Genomic DNA, 16,858 nt, shown 5'->3' on the forward strand with positions numbered 1-16,858 from the left:
TTTTTAAGAATTTGTCTCTCCAATTGAGCCAAAAGTGTCATTCAACAAATTGCGAGTTTTTTTAAAGTGTCTTTTAGACATGACACATTTTATGATGTCTACCAGCAAATTACATAATTTTTGATTGTCCTGTAGCAAATTTTGCCTTTTATTTTTTGGTACAACTTGATAGCGATCACAATCCGAGCCTCTGTGGGCAAAAAGAACTTGTCACCAATTCACCGTACATTAAGGGACTAGCTATTCATCAGTTCACCCAAAGGGCCACTATATCCCCACCCCAATGCTTGCGAGCCACCGCCCTATGCCCCATTGGGGTCACGGTGCCGGTGAGACTTGTTAGGAGCTCCCGTCGCCTCCTAACCTTATCCCTCATCTCTACTAGATTCTTGTCATTACCGTCATTTCTTCCTTAAGTTCGGCGCTAAATTTTCATTATCTTCGATGGCTTATGTTGTTGGATCCACCGTTGTTGCTCCTGTCTCCTAGTCACTCTGAAGAGTTTCCCCCGTCACTCCTCAACTCTCCCACGACCAATGTGATGCAATCGACACCTCGCCGCTCCGCTACAACCACCGCACATTAGCTAACTGCCGTCATTCTTTCCATCCCTCTTTATCCACCCCATCTTCCTCTCGTAACCCTCTTCTACCCTGAACCCTACTAATTCCGTGCACCGCTATAAATCGCCAATGCCGGCAACGGAGAGGACCTACTATTAAGGAAGATGACATGACAACAAATTCGCACAAAGATCAAAGGTCACCATAGCCAACTAGTCTTCTTTTAAAAGTTTTTCAATTGCTTGAAGAAGAGCAAATTACATTAGCGGTATATGAACTTGTCATCTAGGTGCATTCTAGTACATAAATTTGTAAAATACTTATTTTAGTATACGAACTCGTCAAATGCGTGCAGATCAAGGCCAAAAGAACCCAAAATAATGCAAGGGGTAGAAAAAATAATAAAGCAAAAATCAAGTTTACAAATATAGCATGTCTCATGTGAACCTCGCATATGCACGTCGTGTCCTAATCAGTGTTTAACTTGTAAAATTAGCCATGACATATTCGTTTGGCTTGATTCGCACATATCGGACAAGTTTATACACCAAAACAAGTATTTTACAAATTTATGTACTAAACTACACTCATATGATAAGTTTGTGTTCTGTCAATGTAATTTACTCCTTAAAATATATCAAAGATGAAGGTACAATAAGCAGGCAATATATACATTTTGCTGTGTCCCTCAGGAAGTGAACCTCCGGTGCTAGCTGAACTGCAGTACACTATGTTCATTCCGCCAGCTGTATAATTATTCCCCTACGATCATACAATGTACATCATGTTTCTTTGGAGAAGATAGCATGGTAGTATGATTGATGCGTGAGATTGCAAATTAATAAACACGCGACGGCCATGTAAGGTACGGTTTCATCCACCAGTGATTCCGTGGTTGGGCGAGATGGCCGGGCATGGGCCGGGCACATGCGGCGATGGAGCAGAGAAGGGCGGGTGCGCGTGCACGGGGGAACAGGGATCGCATGGGTAGGAGGAATAAAGCGGAGCGGAAAACGACGACCCAATCCCAACGGGATACATCTCATGATCGATCTCATCCTTCCTTCCGCCGTCGTAGCTTCCTCCCCGCACCCCACCACGCGATCGACGTCGACGTTGCGTACATCCACCTCATGCAGCACGTCGTCTCGCTGCCAATGCGTGGACGAATGCTGGTGTCCCCGACTGACGAGACCGGATCCGTCCGTGCGCGTCCGTCCGTTTTGCCTTGCTTGCTGACTTTGGTCACCCGGCCGGACCTGTTACATGGTGAAATGGACTGGTGGGTGCAAAGTACTTTCTGTTCCATAATAGATTATAAATTGTGTGGTCATCTCACATCTGAGTTATGTGATCGATCTCAGGATAATGTGAAAACTGATGGATACCGTATTTGATCTTTGATCATAGTAGATCACTAATTAATATCTACATGTCTTAATTTCTACTAGGATAAACAGTCGAATGTGACATATGGGATCCACCAGTCCATGCCAATAACATTAATCACTACTTCGGCGAAATAGTATTACCCTATTTTTCTAAGGCTATGCGTGCACACCGTTATCAAAAAGCATAAAAGGCAGACATTAAGCTGCAAAAGGAAGATACCTACGTATACCTTCTCTCCCGAACCCAAAGAAGCTACTAACACAAAATCAACACCCATCATTTGGGTTCTCAAAAAAAAAACACCCATCATTTGCAGACTAATCATATACTATCATAAAACAAAAACTTAACCAACATTCCACTGGCTATGTATTTAGTAATGTATATACAATACATCTGGTTTATTTCATTTCATGATTTATCAGCAAAAATTCCACATCATATTGCGTGTATACACCACGGGTCCACCGCTAATTTCGCCATCCGCGAATCTGACACCAGTACTTGCGCCTGAAGTCCGAGACACTCAAATGCATCCAAACGGGTTTCTCCCTTGTGCCATGCTCTGCGCCAACCGACGTTGTCACGCACAGCCGACGCTGTCGTCTCCGGCTGCCATCCTCTCCACCGCCCGCCACAGCCGCCGGGTCTCGGCGCGCGCGTCCTCCGCGGGCAGCTCCGCGCGGCAGCAAGGGCAGGTGTTCCGCCGCGCCAGCCACCGGAGCGCGCAGTGCCAATGGAACCGGTGACCGCACGGGCGCAGCGCGCACACGCCCCCGCCGCCGCGACGCACCATCTCCTCCCTGCAGATCGCGCACGGCGCGCCGTCCCCGGCCGCGGGGGGCATCGCCAGTACGGCGGCGTACGACGCCCCGCCGCGCCACTCGCCGTCCTTCCCGCCGCCGACCGCCACGCGTTCCTGCGACACGACGTCAGCGAAGCGGCGGCACTTGGCGGCCGCGTCGACGTAGGGGGCGAGCGACGCCCACGGCGTGGCGCCGAGGCCGGAGATGGAGAGCGCGGAGCCCACCGCGTCGTCGACGAGCAGCGCGTGCCAGTCGACGGGGGAAGAACAAGAAGGGGAGGAAGACGACGCCGCGGCCGGGGGAGAGTAGGAGTCGCACATGGCGAGGAGCAGGATCGCGGCGTCGAGGTCGGTAGCCGGGATGCGGAGCAGGTGGTGCGATCCGTCAGGCGACAGCGCGGGGAGGAGAAGGAGGAGGGAGCGGATGAGGACGCGGCCGAGCAGCTCGGCCTTGGAAGGCAGCGACATGGCGCGGAGCCGCGCGAGCGCGCGGGAGAAGTGCGGCGGGGAGAGCAGCAGGAACGCGAGGCGGCAGCGCAGCCGGCGCGTGTCGGCGGCGAGCGAGGGGAGCAGCCGCGAGGCAGGCACCGACGACGAGAGGAGCGCGGCCATTAGGGTTTCGGAGGAGGAGCGGTGGGCGTGGCTGGCTTCCATCGGGATCGCGGAGGAGATCGAGCTGAGCTCGCCTTTGGAGGAGGGAGCGAGTGGGGGTAGTGGTGATCGAGTGAAGCGGTGGGAAAATTCTTTTTGGAGGGAGTCCGTATATATGCTGCGGTTTTGGAGGCAATCGATCGAGTGGGCCTCGTAACTTGTGTGAAGCTGGACTCGTGCTCCCGTCCGTTCTAAAAAAAAGATAAATCATGGTTTCCGTGTCCAACTTTTACTGTCCATCTAGACTGTCCGTCTTATATGAAAATTTTTTATAATTCGTATTTTCATCGTTGTTAGATGATAAAACATGATTAATATTTTATGCGTAACTTGTCTGTTTAAATTTTTTTTATATTTTTTTAAAATAAGACGGACGGTTAAACACTGGGCACGGAAACCAGGTTTGTTTTTTTTTGGACGGAGGGAGTAGTGTGCAGTGTGTACTACTACTGGCAGTGAGTGGATTTCGGTGCCGAAGATCTTCACCAAGTGGATCCCAAGATGGATGGGCTGCAGCCTGCGGAACTGCTCGATCAATCCGACTAGTTGCTACACGACCTAGAGTCCTAGACCTGCCAATCATCGATGGCACGACGGTGGAGCTCATCGTCCAGTTTGGCATCGTTTGGAATGTTGTACTAGTAAGAGGAGGAGAGTGGATTCTAAACTCTCGAGTGACATCTCCTTATTATTTACATGTCATTCAAATGGTTATGAAAAAAATTTTAAGAATATATATTAATATATAATAAATTACTCCACAAACACGTAAGTTAAAATTCAGCTTATATATGTTGCAACGAAAAAACAAATTAAATTATTTGGATGACATGCAAACAACGAGAAGATGTCCCCTCGAGAGTTTAAAATAATTTTCCGTAAGAGAAGTACACTTCATTGATAGCAAAGATCGAATACCAAATTTCATGAAAACTCACGCAAAGCCACCAGGAGTACTTGCGTGCATCTGCATTCAATGCCCGATTCCTAGGTACAATCAAATTCATTTGGAAGCCTTGGGCACAAAAAAATACAACTCTTTCACGTGGCTCGTCGTCCAAACTAGAATCTAGACTTCGAATATATTAGTGACCTGGGGATGCCCAAATAATTCCAGATGCTCTGTATGCCACCGAGTGCAAGAGACAACTTTTCACCTCCTAGCAGAATGCTGAACACAACGAGAATTTTGCAATTCTTGTCTCTTGGACCTCACGTGGACAATTAGATCATGCAGAGTGCAAGCCTACCAGCCTAGTGCATGAGTGGTGGGAGCGATCGCAAACACGAGAGGAGTGCCAATGCAAGGGTTACGCAAGCTAACTAACCTGCTCGTCTCGTGGGAGATATGGAAGAAAAGGATTCAGATGATCTTCTAACACAAGGAACCTTTGGTGATTAGGCCTTGGCGCAAAAATCAAAGCGGGGAGGGGGGGTGGACATGGGTCCTTGCAGGAGTCAGGAGGTTTTCAACGTTGCTACCATGGGTGTTAATTCCTAGCCCACCATATAGTATTGGTTTTCACCCATAGCTATATATGAAATTTTCCCATGTTTTGTTCAATGAAATTGGCACCTTGTCAGTTTGTTCTTTTTTTTTTGGTACTGCAGATATGTGAGACGCTGCCATATCTACTTAAGTGTTTGGCCTTGCGAAACTTTTAACTTCAAGTACCAATGTAATAGCACTGAATTGTTGCATACTTGCGTGCATTTTTTTAGGAAACACTATGTCGTCGTTAGTCATCACTTGTGATTTGCGATTTTGCAGAGCTATGCTTTGTGAGAGGTAAATTAGTTTTGGCAATGCTATACATCACTCGGTAAATTTCTGGGATTAAATCATGGTCTACAACCACCTCTAGCTTAGGAGGTGGTGACAGATCCAGCAGTAGGATCGAGTCACTAGAGACGGAAGAGGGTAGCATGGTGGAGACACCAAAGCTGGGGATTAAGATGAAGAAGCATGGTAAAGTAGGGTTATGAGGAGGAGGACGCACAATCAGGAGGGTTTTACTGGTGAGGTGGAGAGTGGCGGTGTGCCGGGGGGTGAAGATGGCTGCACAATGCTGCTTTGGGTGTGCGGCATTGGGTCTCACTGACAAATTAAATGAAAACGTAGGAGAATCTGGAAGATTCGATTTAGATCCAACGGTTAGAAAGATTCGTGTTATTTGGTGAGAAAATATATCGAGAGGCACGCATAGTTCCAAGAATTTTGCACATACCGCCTCCAACAATTATAGTGAGCAGATGAAATCAACGATCCCCGGATGAAAGGGATCCCCAGATGCTTATGCTTATTATAGTCGTCCTTAATGGTGTTTGTTTACATTAGTCCATTTGAGCCTTGTTGATGATGCGCGATCACATTTACCACATAATGAACAGCTTACTTGTAATAATCCTATATATATCTGCAGTGTGCACTCTCTGATCCTCATCCAACCCAATTATTGATGTCACATATGGGCTAACAGTATATCTGTCCTGATGCAAATGACGCTATCCCAGATGAACAGTTGGACAGAATGAACCAGAAAAAAAGCGGTGCATGCACCAACTTGCGACGCCCCCTGCCACGCTGACCCATAATGTTCAGCACTACTGCATACTTGATTGAAAACATCACGATGCACGCATGCCAGACAGCAGCGACTCATGCTAGCTAGGTAGCTACTACCTTTACTTTAAGTACATGTTTGACCGTTCGTCTTATTTAAAAAAATTAAATAGTTATTAATTCTTTTCCTATCATTTGATTCATTGTTAAATATATTTTTATGTAGGCATATAATTTTACATATTTCACGAAAGTTTTTGAATAAGACGAACGGTTAAACATGTGCTAAAAAGTCAACGGTGTTAAATATTTTGAAACGGATAGAGTATTTGCTTTCCGTTGAGTCGCATTTTGATGCTTTCAATTAATACCCGACTAATCCTTATCATGATCAATAAATCTATCCACTTACAACATTTCTTAGATATACAAGCGATCGAACATCGAGCAGCCGGGTCTCCGTCCACGAACAACTGAAGAGCAAAAAAACTGTAACTGTTCCCCTCAGCATCACTAATCAATATTTATCCCGACGCCGACTAATATACAATTCACTGATCTCTACATGTACAAAGCATTGTCTCTACCAGAGGCGCCACGCATCTGCTACGCGTTGGGCACCGTCATGATGGCGAGCGCCTCCCTCGCCTGGCCCAGCACGTTGAACACCGTCGCCGCGATGTGCGACGGCGTCAGCCCTGCCTCCGCCAGCTGATCCGCCGGTGACCCGTGGTCGATGTACCTGTCGGGTAGCACCAGCGGCCGCCACTGCACCAATCAAACACAAACATCAGGACCTGTCCTTACACACACCGATACGTTTACGTCACGGTATTCTCTACTGGTAGTATTCTAAGACGGGATGTTGGTCAATAGCGAGACGAAAATTACCTTGAGTTTGCCGTCGAGGAGGCCGTCGAGGGCCATGAACTGCGCGACGTGGGAGCCGAACCCGCCGATGGAGCCTTCCTCGACGGTGAGGAGCACCTCGTGGGAGCTGGCCAGCCTCCTGATGAGCGTTTGGTCCAGCGGCTTGCAGAACCTCGCGTCGGCGACGGTCACCTTGAGGCCGTGCCGCTCCACCAGCGACGCTGCGGCGAGGCAGTACTGCACCGCCGAACCGTACCCAAGCAGCGCCACCCTCTCGCCCTCCAGCAGTACCCTCCCTTTGCCTACCTGCCAAAACTCCGGCGACCGGCGCCGGCCAGCTGTGAGATATTTGCATGCATTGGTCTCCGAGAGAAGCCGGCCATGGAGTGTACGTATGTGCGTCGTACCTCGAGGGGAACGCCTTTGTAGTTGGGTGGTAGCGGGACGCCGATGCCGTTGCCTCTTGGGTAGCGGAAGCAGGAGGGGCGGTCGTCGATGGCCGCGGCGGTGGCGACCATGTGGCAGAGCTCCGCCTCGTCGGACGGGGCCATGACGACCATGTTCGGCAGGCACGCCATGTAGGTGACGTCGAACGCGCCGCAGTGCGTCGGCCCGTCGGCGCCCACGAGCCCGGCCCTGTCCATGGCGAACCTCACCGGCAGCTTCTGGAGGTCCACGTCGTGCACCACCTGTTCAGCCAGCAACGACGGCGTCGTCAGCAATGGCGTACGGCGGTACGGGAAAGCAGAGATCGATCGAGATGGTGTGAAGAATGGCGAACCTGGTCGTAGCCTCTCTGCAGGAAGGAGGAGTAGATGGCGCAGAACGGCTTGAGGCCCTCGCAGGCGAGGCCGGCGGCGAACGTGACGGCGTGCTGCTCGGCGATCCCGACGTCGAAGCACCGGTTCGGGAAGCGGCGGAGGAAGTAGTTGAGCCCCGTGCCTCCCCCCATGGCCGCGTGGATGGCCACGACCCTGTTGTCCTGCTCCGCCTCGGCGATGAGCGCCTCCGCGAAGTAGTTCGTGTACGACAGCGTCTTCGCCGGCGACTTGAACTGCTTCCCCGTCGCCGGATCGAACTTCGCCACGCCTGCATCATCGATCACCAAGAACACACCAAACTCGATCAATCGCCCGCGGTTGGTCTCACGCATGATGATTCAAACATTTCAACAAGAAACGCAGGAGGTCACGACGATTTGGGATTCTCACCGTGGTACTTGTCGGCGGCGCGCTCGGCGTAGGGGTAGCCGCGGCCTTTCTCGGTGACGACGTGGATGAGCACCGGGCCTGTGGTCTTGGTGCTCTTGACCTCGCGGAGGATGGTGATGAGGTCGTCGATGTTGTGGCCGTCGACGGGGCCGATGTAGTAGAGGCCGAGCTCCTCGAAGAGCGTCGAGCCGGAGCCGCTGATCATGCCGCGGGCGTACTCGTCCACCTTCGCCGCCAGCTCGTGCACCGACCCTCCGATTTGCTTCGTCACGCCCTGGATTCACACGCGCGCGCACAGAAGAAGAGTAGGGTGTCAAAATTGTATTAACTGGGCCGACCTTTCATTTAGGTGTGTCTTTTAGCCCACATAGGATCTGGGCTGGTTCGTCTGGGGATTCTTTTCCAGCCCAAAAGAGCAAATTTGACTGGCCCAGCCAACGTTTCTTTTACGGGAATGCTAAATACCGGGATACCGTTGCTAACGTTCAGGACAGGATCGTCATCCTCTCCCAGCCTCACGCGCTTATGGATAAGAATAGCCACAACCAGGTTTCACGGCGGCGTTGCAGCTGAGACAGGATATTTCGCGCAAGGTTGCGGCGCGATGTGAGTCATTGTAGGACGTCGTGCACGTCATCGTCGCGCTGCACAGCTACTCGCGCCAGCTGAGGACGGCGGCGTCGCGCGGGGCTTGGCCGCCGTCGCTAAATCGAAGAGTGGTGACGCATTGAGGAGCAGCACGAGCTCGGTGTCGGAATTGATGGACGTGGGTTGTCGCGACGGCCGGGGACAGAGCTGTCGCCGGAGTGAATAGTCGCGGAGCAAGGAGGACACGGCCGCCATCAACGAGTTCTGACGTGGCGTGGACAGAGGAGGATGCGGCCATCAACGATGAGCTCCGCGTGGGCCGTGGGGCGTGGATGATGGAGGACGCGGCTGCCGCGACGAGCTCGGGTGTGGGGTGTGGATGACGGAGGACGCGGCCGCCAGAAAAGAGCTATGGCGTGGCGTAGACGACAGAGGATGCGGCCGTCGGTGACTAGCTCCGGCGTGAGGCGTGGATGACGGAGGACGCGGCCGCCGGCAACGAGCTTTGACCTCCGGCGTGAGGCGTGGATGACGGAGGACGCGGCCGCCGGCAACGAGCTTTGACGTGGCGTAGACGGTGGAGGACGCGGCCGTCGGCGACTAGCTCTAGCGTGAAGTGTGGATGACAGAGGACGCCGCCGCCGGCAATGAGCTCTGACATAGCGTGGACTGTGGAGGATGCTGCCGCCGGCGACAAGCTCCGGCGTGAGACGTGGACGGTGGTACCACCGGCGACGACGCTTTGGTGTCCGGCTCTTGATATCTTGCAAGTATCACCTAGCTCTGACATAGCGTGGACTGTGGAGGATGCTGCCACCGGCGACAAGCTCCGGCGTGAGACGTGGACGGTGGTACCACCGGCGACGACGCTTTGGTGCCCGGCTCTTGATATCTTGCAAGTATCACCTAATACGTGGTAGGAATCGCCTGATACCTGACAAGTTTCAGCTGACACTTCGCAAGCATTACCTAATATGTGGTAGGAATCGCCTGATACGTTTCACTTGATATTTCACAACTATCACCTAATACGTGGTAGGAATCGCCTGATACCTGACAGGTTTCACCTGTTAGTTCATAAGTATCACATGATACGTGGTAGGAATCGCCTGATACCTGACAGGTTTCACCTGATATTTCGCAAGTATCACCTGATATGTGGTAGAAATCGCCTGATACCTTATAGGTATCACCTACCAGTTATATATCAGGACATGTTACCTCAGAGGTATTAGGACCTGATATCTAACCGATATTATCCTGTCCCAATGGGATTCCGTTGTATAGCAACCCCTTCTTTTAAGCCCAAACATCAGCCCAGTTTGAAAGGGCTCAATGGATGATGGATTATCTGATTTTGTGATAATATTTAAAGGAACAGATGAATGAATTAACTATTACATTTATATGTAGAACTTTTTTAAAAAATTGGACCGTTTAGAAGCTTTGAAAGCATGTCCTTGATAATTGAATCCGTAAAAAGGAAAAGATTGGACGACATAGAAAACATGTATATGCTTCAGTGGGGTATGCGTGTGTTTGTACTTCAGGATTAATCTGATGCCTATGTTTCAAGCGTGCATAGAGAACACGCAGTATGGTCCAATTGTACTCTTGAAATACTCTAATATTTTGGTTCTTAAGAGACGTCTCAAACTTGTTGAGATACTGGCTTAAGCTGCTTTGTAAAGGACAAATGTGTTATGGTTTGTGTGCGGTACTACTGTACTCTATAATAGTACTCCTACTAGTTTATTGACTGAAGCATATAGATTTCATCGCCATTTTCTTTTGTGGTGAGTGGATCCATGCGAGACACGTATAACTAGCCCATGTCTGACACAGCTTATTTTGGAATGTATGCGACGCAAGCATCAAACAACATGCAATTGAAATTGAAAAAGCGAGCGAGACACTGACACGTTTGCTAACGGCGTACTCTTAACACTGTTGATTGCTGCTGCTGGACGCAAGTTAAATTGTCACTATTTCCTCACTAATTTCCACGGTCGCCTTCAAATTTCGTAAGGCCCCTCTGCTCTCTGGACAAGCGAACGTGTCCTTAAAATTTAGGTAAAAACTAGACGGTTTCATTCTAAAACCCGTTAAAAATTTGGCGCATTTCGTAGTAGTTATACGCTTATCCGGCGACACTATTTTTTGTTTTTTTGTCTTCCCTTTTCTTTTTCATTCACGTGCCTTTCTGGGCAGTGGGCAATCGAGCGTGAGCGTTGAACGCTTGTGAGGCCTTACCTTTGCCACCTCCCTGAGCTCCCTGAGTGGGCGGCTGGACTGCAGCTTGCTGAGGGCGCTGCTGAGCGCGCCCACCGGCGGCGCCGGCCCGTCGAGCGTCGCCGTCGGCAGCGACACCTGCTTGTTGTCGTTGAGAATCACGATCATATCGGAGTCGAGATACCCCGCGTTATTCATCGCCTCGTACGCCTGCCCGGCCGTCATGGCGCCGTCGCCGATCACCGCCACCACGTTGTTCTTCCCTCCCTTGAGATCCCTCCCCACCGCCATCCCTGCCAATCTCACGTACGCCGGCCTGTAGGTCAGTTTCACAGAGAATTTACAGCTCGATGCAGAGAGACTGGAGGAAGAAGAGGAGGTTACCGAGGGCGGCGGAGATGGTGGTGGAGCTGTGGCCGGTGCCGAAGGAGTCGTACTCGCTCTCCGACCGCTTGGTGAATCCCGACAAGCCGTTGGTCTGACGCATCGTCGGCATCTTGTCGCGCCGCCCGGTCAGAATCTTGTGAGGGTACGACTGCGTTGGTGAATAAAGAAAGTGGGTGGGTTGGTCAGGCCTTGTCTCCGAGCTTCGAAGCACCCTCACATGGCGAGGCACGTTGTCCGACCGGAGCTAAGAGCGAAGGGTTACCTGGTGGCCGACGTCCCAGAGGATCTTGTCCTGAGGCGTGTTGAACACGTAGTGGAGCGCGACGGTGAGCTCGACGACGCCGAGGCTGGACCCGAGATGTCCCCCGGTCTTGGAGACGTGGAAGATGACGTCGGAGCGGAGCTCGTCGGCGAGCTGCTGGAGCTCCTTGAGGGACAGGTTCTTCATGTGGATGGGGTAGTTGACCGTGTCCAGCAGCGGCGTCGGTGGCCGCTGCGAGTGGTACTCCGCCGCCTCCCTCTCCGTGGACAGCGACGCCGAGATGCTCGACGACGACCTCCGCCTAGCCTGCAATGGCGAATGCAGCAACAACAAACCATAGCGTAAGAACAGAGCCAATAGCCCAGTACCGTAGCAGCAATCGACCACACAGACCTTGTGTGGCCTGCTCTGGAGCTTGTGGAGACTGAGCTCCGCCGCCGCCGGAGCGAAATGCCCCTCCTGCGGCAGCGCGCCGACGAAGCCTCCTCTCGAAATGGAGAACGTCGTGAGCGCCATTGCTCCTCCTCCTCCTCAACGCTGCAGCAGCTCAGACGAAGTAACCAACGAATCCAGAGAGTTCAATTGAACTGTCACGCAGCTACGCGAAACTGGAGCAAGCTAGAGAGTGAGGAGATGCTCTGCTCGCGCGCGGTGGTCCGCGTAGTGGAGCAAGATGGTGGTGGGACGGCGCGCGATAGCTGTCTAGCTGATGACCACCGAGGTGGAGAAAGGACAACGGGCCGGGGGCTGTGTGGCTGCAATTCATTCGCGGACGTGCATATGTAAAGCTCGCTCACTGCAGCGCCGGAGCAGGACGGAGAGTGAGAGCTGAGACTGCTGAGTGTCCTACTTCCTGGCACCCCATTGGACCAGCTCGACAAAGTATCACGAGAGGATAATAGGGGGATAAGATAAATCATAGAAATATCAGTTATGGGAAGGAGGAAAAGCGGGACAGGGTTTTTCATTTTATTTTTCGTTAGTGGGGATGCCGCAAATGGTACTAGGAGAAATATCATCTGTAATATGATTGGATGAAAATATACTATATTTAAATATATGATTATATTTTAAATATAGCTATGTTTAGGGTTATCAACTTATAACGTAGTAGGCAATTACTATTGTGTAATTGTTCTGGAACACAGTGAAATCTTATCATCCACTATCATTAATACGATTATCGTTCAGGATTATTCGTGTCACATACAATTTCTTGAAAACTTTCTACATCGGCGTTGCTTAGGTGGTGTTTGGGAAGGAGGGACTAAATAATAATTTAGATTAGGTGGTGTTTAGATTAGGTCTTCTAAGCTAATTGCTAGGTTTAAGAATTATACTCCCTCAATCCAATTTTGATCATCACCTAAGCAAAGAGCGTAGAGACCGAGGACAATAAAACATCCATCATGTTATAATTAATTCTCATTGGTTAAGGTGCTACGTTGCTTCGTGTTCCGTGGATTGCATCAAGTTTTAAATATTGTATGTAGTTGGACTAATAGAAATTACTCTTTGGTTGGTTGCATTTAATATATTCAATGTTGCACATTTACTTTTGGCATAAATAAACAAAGATGCACTTATTAGAGGGTGGTCATTTTAGAAAGACCTTAAAAACCTTACGTGATAATCAAACTGGTATAGAAGGAGTACTATTTAACCCACTGTAAACAAATCGGTTATCCATTGGCCTTCGTCTGTATATCATCTTGACAAAACTCGTTTTTTCAGGCTACCCAAAAAGCATTTTCATGTGCGGAAGACCGACCCGTCTCCCCGAGATGGTATGTAAAGATCACCATCTTCACGTGCAAGCTGCCCAACCGCACGTGAAGATTTTTGAGGTGAACATTCAGAGGTGTATAGGATTATATAGTCACCGGTTAGTCTTAAATGGATTAGAAACGATTCTATTGCTACGATATGTAGTTATATATACTACTATATGCTTCTCTCTCTCTACGCTTATACTCTCTCCGTTTTGAAATGTTTGACACCGTTAATTTTTTAGTACGTGTTTGACCATTCGTCTTATTCAAAAAATTTAAGTAATTATTTATTCTTTTCATATCATTTGATTCATTGTTAAATATACTTTCATATACATATATAGGTTTACATATTTCACAAACTTTTTTTATTAAGACGAACGGTCAAACATATGCTAAAAAATCAATGGTGTTAAATATTTTGAAACGAAGGGAGTACTAAAATATAACAGATTTTGATTAAATATGACACATCTTAGTTTTAAGATAGATAAAAATCGCGACGGATGGAGTACGATATTTACCTATACCGAATGCAGTCACGCAGATCACTGTTTGACCCCTCAAAAGTCAAAGGATCTGGTTCCGGTGCCTCTCATACTCGGTGATCATGGACAGGGACCCTAGTTAATAAAGGCCGTGTTGAGTTCCTTGTCAAAAAAATTATTTACGTATACGAACCCACAATTAAAGTATTAAACGTAGACTAATAACAAAATAAATTACAGATTCCGTCTGTAAACTGCGAGATAAATCTATTAAGCCTAATTAATCCGTCATTAGCAAATGTTTACTTTAGCACCATATTATCAAATCATAGCGCAATTAAGCTTAAAAGATTCGTTTCGCAATTTACATGTAAGCTGTACAATTGTTTTTTTTCGTCCACAATTAATACTCCATGCATGTGTCCAAATATTTAATGTGATGGAGTTTTGAAAGTTTGAAGGGAATTAAACACAGCCAAAGTTTGTAGTATGATAGAGACCAGGCATGGGCGCGCATGGCCGCCACATATCTCATCTGGACCGACACGCCATTGCACGAAAGCAACTCATTAGCAAGCGTCTCCCCTACGTACGTGTCAGATCCAACGATCGTGTAGCGTGGAGTACGTATATATACGTACTACTACGTTTCTCTGTACATTGCATGGATGCCATAATGGTACCGTATTCCCAACGAAACAAGGCAGAGGGTGCCCGCGCGACGGCGCCGCGACCGGCCGCGCATGCACGTTGACTCGAAGCCGCGTACGTCGAACGGCGCACGTACGGGGTAGCAGCGCGCGCGGCGAACTCGGGCAATCGTGCCGCGTCGCGCGCTCGCGTTGGCCGGGCGGCCGGCGATCGAGACGGTGCTCGCGTCACGGTCGTCGCGGCCGGCAGGGCAGGCACAAGGCAGGACGGCCCGGGCCCGTGTGCGATGTGTCACGACGCGATGCGCCCGCGCGCGCTCCGCGCGTTCGTTGTCGTCGGTCGTGCCGTGCCACTACGTGCGGTGTGTGGGGCGCCGGCCGATGGATGGTAGGAGGCCGTCACGCACGCTCGACACGTTCGGTCGGCCGGTTGGCCTGCCACACTGCGGGAGTGGGGGCGGCCGGTCGCTCGCTCGATCGCGCGACACGGGAGTGCGCGTCGGCACCGCGCGGCGCGTGTCACGGGCGTGTTGGGCGGTTGGTTCAATAATCCACCGGCAAACAACTCCTACTGGCGTGTTGATGAGTGCTCAGTGCGCTACAGTACTCCTATTGGAGCTACTGTAATAAACAACTGCAAAATCCACACGAAATTTGGAAAAGCCTCCATTGAAACACCGTAATTTCACACAGTTTTATTTCTACTCGGACGAAGAAAATAAACAAATATGTATATCCCTGGTTCGAAAGGGGGCAATAAGGGGGCCTCACGCGTTTCGGCGTTTGTACTTGCATGCGCTGATATATCAGATTAGGATGGAGATGGATTCTAATAGCTCGAGTGGACGTCCACCCGTTTATTGCATATCAACTAGATGGTTACGAAAAATTTTCAAAAAAAATTAACAAGATAGATCAATATGTAATATATCACTCCACAAACATGCAAGTTCAAATTCAACTTCTACAAATTGTAACAAAAATAACAAATTTAATTGTAAATATACATATAGTAATTTGAATTTTATTTGTTATTTTTGTTATAACTTGTAGAAGTTAAATTTTAACTTTCATGTTTGTGGATCGATATATTACATATTGATCTATCTAGTTCATATTTTTTTAATTTTTTTCATAACCATTTAAATGATATACAATAAACGGATGGACGACCACTCGAGCTGTTAAAACAGTTTCCAGATTAGGATCTCTCCCACTAGACCGATGATATTCCAGTGGAGCTGAGCATCTGTGCTTGGGGATGGGGCGAACACGCTCCCGGGCTCTTCCAGCAATTCCTACCTTTGTGCAAGGCACCGAATCAGGAATTCAGGATGTTCCTCGCTTTTTGTAATACTACTACCTTTGTGCAATACTACGAACGGTTGTTTATCCTAGTCGTGGCTATTGGCTAAGTTTCAGTTCACCTAGAACCTCCAAAGGCTACCCTAATAGTACTCTGACTCTACTCAATCTTGTACATAGTCCACTACTAGATCTCTCGAGGTGAAGTTGCATCGTTGAGCCAGGACGGCATATATCCGGTCAGTGTCGTGCACCTCGTGTGACAGACAGCCAAAAAGAACGGTCATTTGTTTGTTGCAGCAAACTACTGACTGCTCGCCACATTTTGTGGTGTGCACTGCACACGGTCAGTACGTTATAAAATCAGTACCAATAGCATCATCAGAAACCAAACGCAGAAGAAATACCATAGAAGATCCAAACACGATAACGATATTGAAGCACGATATTTGTTAACGAGGTTCAGTCAAAATCTACATCCCCGTAACATTGATTACGGTGACCGCATTCTTGTCGCCTACCTTTTTAACCCTTGTAGGAACTAAGGAGAAATTGTAGTACGTAGTGGTAATAGTACGCGCCCCGCTCCGAAACAAAGAAAAAGGTGCATGCCGCACTCATGAGTCACGAGGTACTGCCAGTGAGATACTGGAGGAAGGTGGGGATGACGTCAAGTCCGCATAGCGCGTAACACAGTTACAATGATTCATGGTGGGACGCTGCTAGCAGCAACTCTTTCTCACCATGCTAAGTCACCATATGCGATTACAACAAGTACACCTCTCTATTTAAAAGAGATTCTATAATAGAGTCTAAACTCTTACTCTAGTTCTAACACCCAGTACAACTCTAAGTACTAAAATGTAACCGACTTTGTACACTTATTCAACACAAACTCTATCGAGTACATCATACACATAACTTGTTTTTCTACGGCAATATTCTTCCTACGCAGAATACAAACACATTAGTGCTTTTAGTGAGAAAAAAATCTATGGAAATCTTTGGGAGAGAATAGGCTGATGGCGCCAGGGAGGGAAGAAAGATGAGTGGGAGTATATGAAGCGTAGATCACGGTGGAATAATAAAGATGGCGAGACAGGGCCACATGATACCGCA

At 49.1% G+C, this 16,858-nt stretch overlaps 2 protein-coding genes across 4 annotated transcripts; both read right to left on the reverse strand.

The window, feature by feature from the left end:
- Positions 1 to 2,337: 2,337 nt before the first annotated feature.
- Positions 2,338 to 3,497, reverse strand: LOC107276872 (E3 ubiquitin-protein ligase SGR9, amyloplastic-like). Its single transcript, XM_066310343.1, has one exon. The coding sequence runs from the start codon at positions 3,412 to 3,414 to the stop codon at positions 2,539 to 2,541; it is 876 nt and encodes a 291-aa protein (XP_066166440.1). The 5' UTR covers positions 3,415 to 3,497; the 3' UTR covers positions 2,338 to 2,538.
- Positions 3,498 to 6,295: 2,798 nt separating this feature from the next.
- Positions 6,296 to 12,277, reverse strand: LOC4338768 (1-deoxy-D-xylulose-5-phosphate synthase 1, chloroplastic-like). 3 transcript variants are annotated; one of them, NM_001402527.1, is made up of 9 exons: positions 11,918 to 12,277; positions 11,525 to 11,830; positions 11,260 to 11,410; positions 10,897 to 11,168; positions 8,056 to 8,329; positions 7,626 to 7,933; positions 7,252 to 7,533; positions 6,866 to 7,150; positions 6,296 to 6,742 (listed from the first exon to the last, which is right to left on the reverse strand). In NM_001402527.1, exons 1-9 carry the CDS (start codon positions 12,038 to 12,040, stop codon positions 6,581 to 6,583), a joined length of 2,163 nt encoding a protein of 720 aa, NP_001389456.1. In that variant the 5' UTR covers positions 12,041 to 12,277; the 3' UTR covers positions 6,296 to 6,580. The 3 variants fall into 3 exon arrangements, 2 of the variants coding, with proteins under 2 accessions (NP_001389456.1, NP_001408945.1); NR_175269.1 differs by lacking the exons at positions 6,296 to 6,742; positions 6,866 to 7,150; positions 7,252 to 7,533; positions 7,626 to 7,933; positions 8,056 to 8,329 and having other exon boundaries at positions 10,026 to 11,168; NM_001422016.1 differs by lacking the exons at positions 6,296 to 6,742; positions 6,866 to 7,150; positions 7,252 to 7,533; positions 7,626 to 7,933; positions 8,056 to 8,329 and having other exon boundaries at positions 10,027 to 11,168.
- Between the last annotated feature and the right edge of the window lie 4,581 nt (positions 12,278 to 16,858).

Source organism: Oryza sativa, chromosome 5 (genome assembly GCF_034140825.1).
Source record: "Oryza sativa Japonica Group chromosome 5, ASM3414082v1".
Lineage (NCBI taxonomy): Eukaryota > Viridiplantae > Streptophyta > Magnoliopsida > Poales > Poaceae > Oryza > Oryza sativa.

Excerpts from the sequence above, each read along its gene's own strand:
- LOC107276872 (XM_066310343.1), bottom strand. The coding sequence starts at position 3,414 with ATGGAAGCCAGCCACGCCCACCGCTCCTCCTCCGAAACCCTAATGGCC.
- LOC4338768 (NM_001402527.1), bottom strand. The coding sequence starts at position 12,040 with ATGGCGCTCACGACGTTCTCCATTTCGAGAGGAGGCTTCGTCGGCGCG. Across the intron at positions 11,169-11,259 it reads CACCATCTCCGCCGCCCTCG|GGATGGCGGTGGGGAGGGAT; the intron begins GTAACCTCCTCT and ends TGAGATTGGCAG. Across the intron at positions 6,743-6,865 it reads TCCTCGACGGCAAACTCAAG|TGGCGGCCGCTGGTGCTACC; the intron begins GTAATTTTCGTC and ends TGATTGGTGCAG.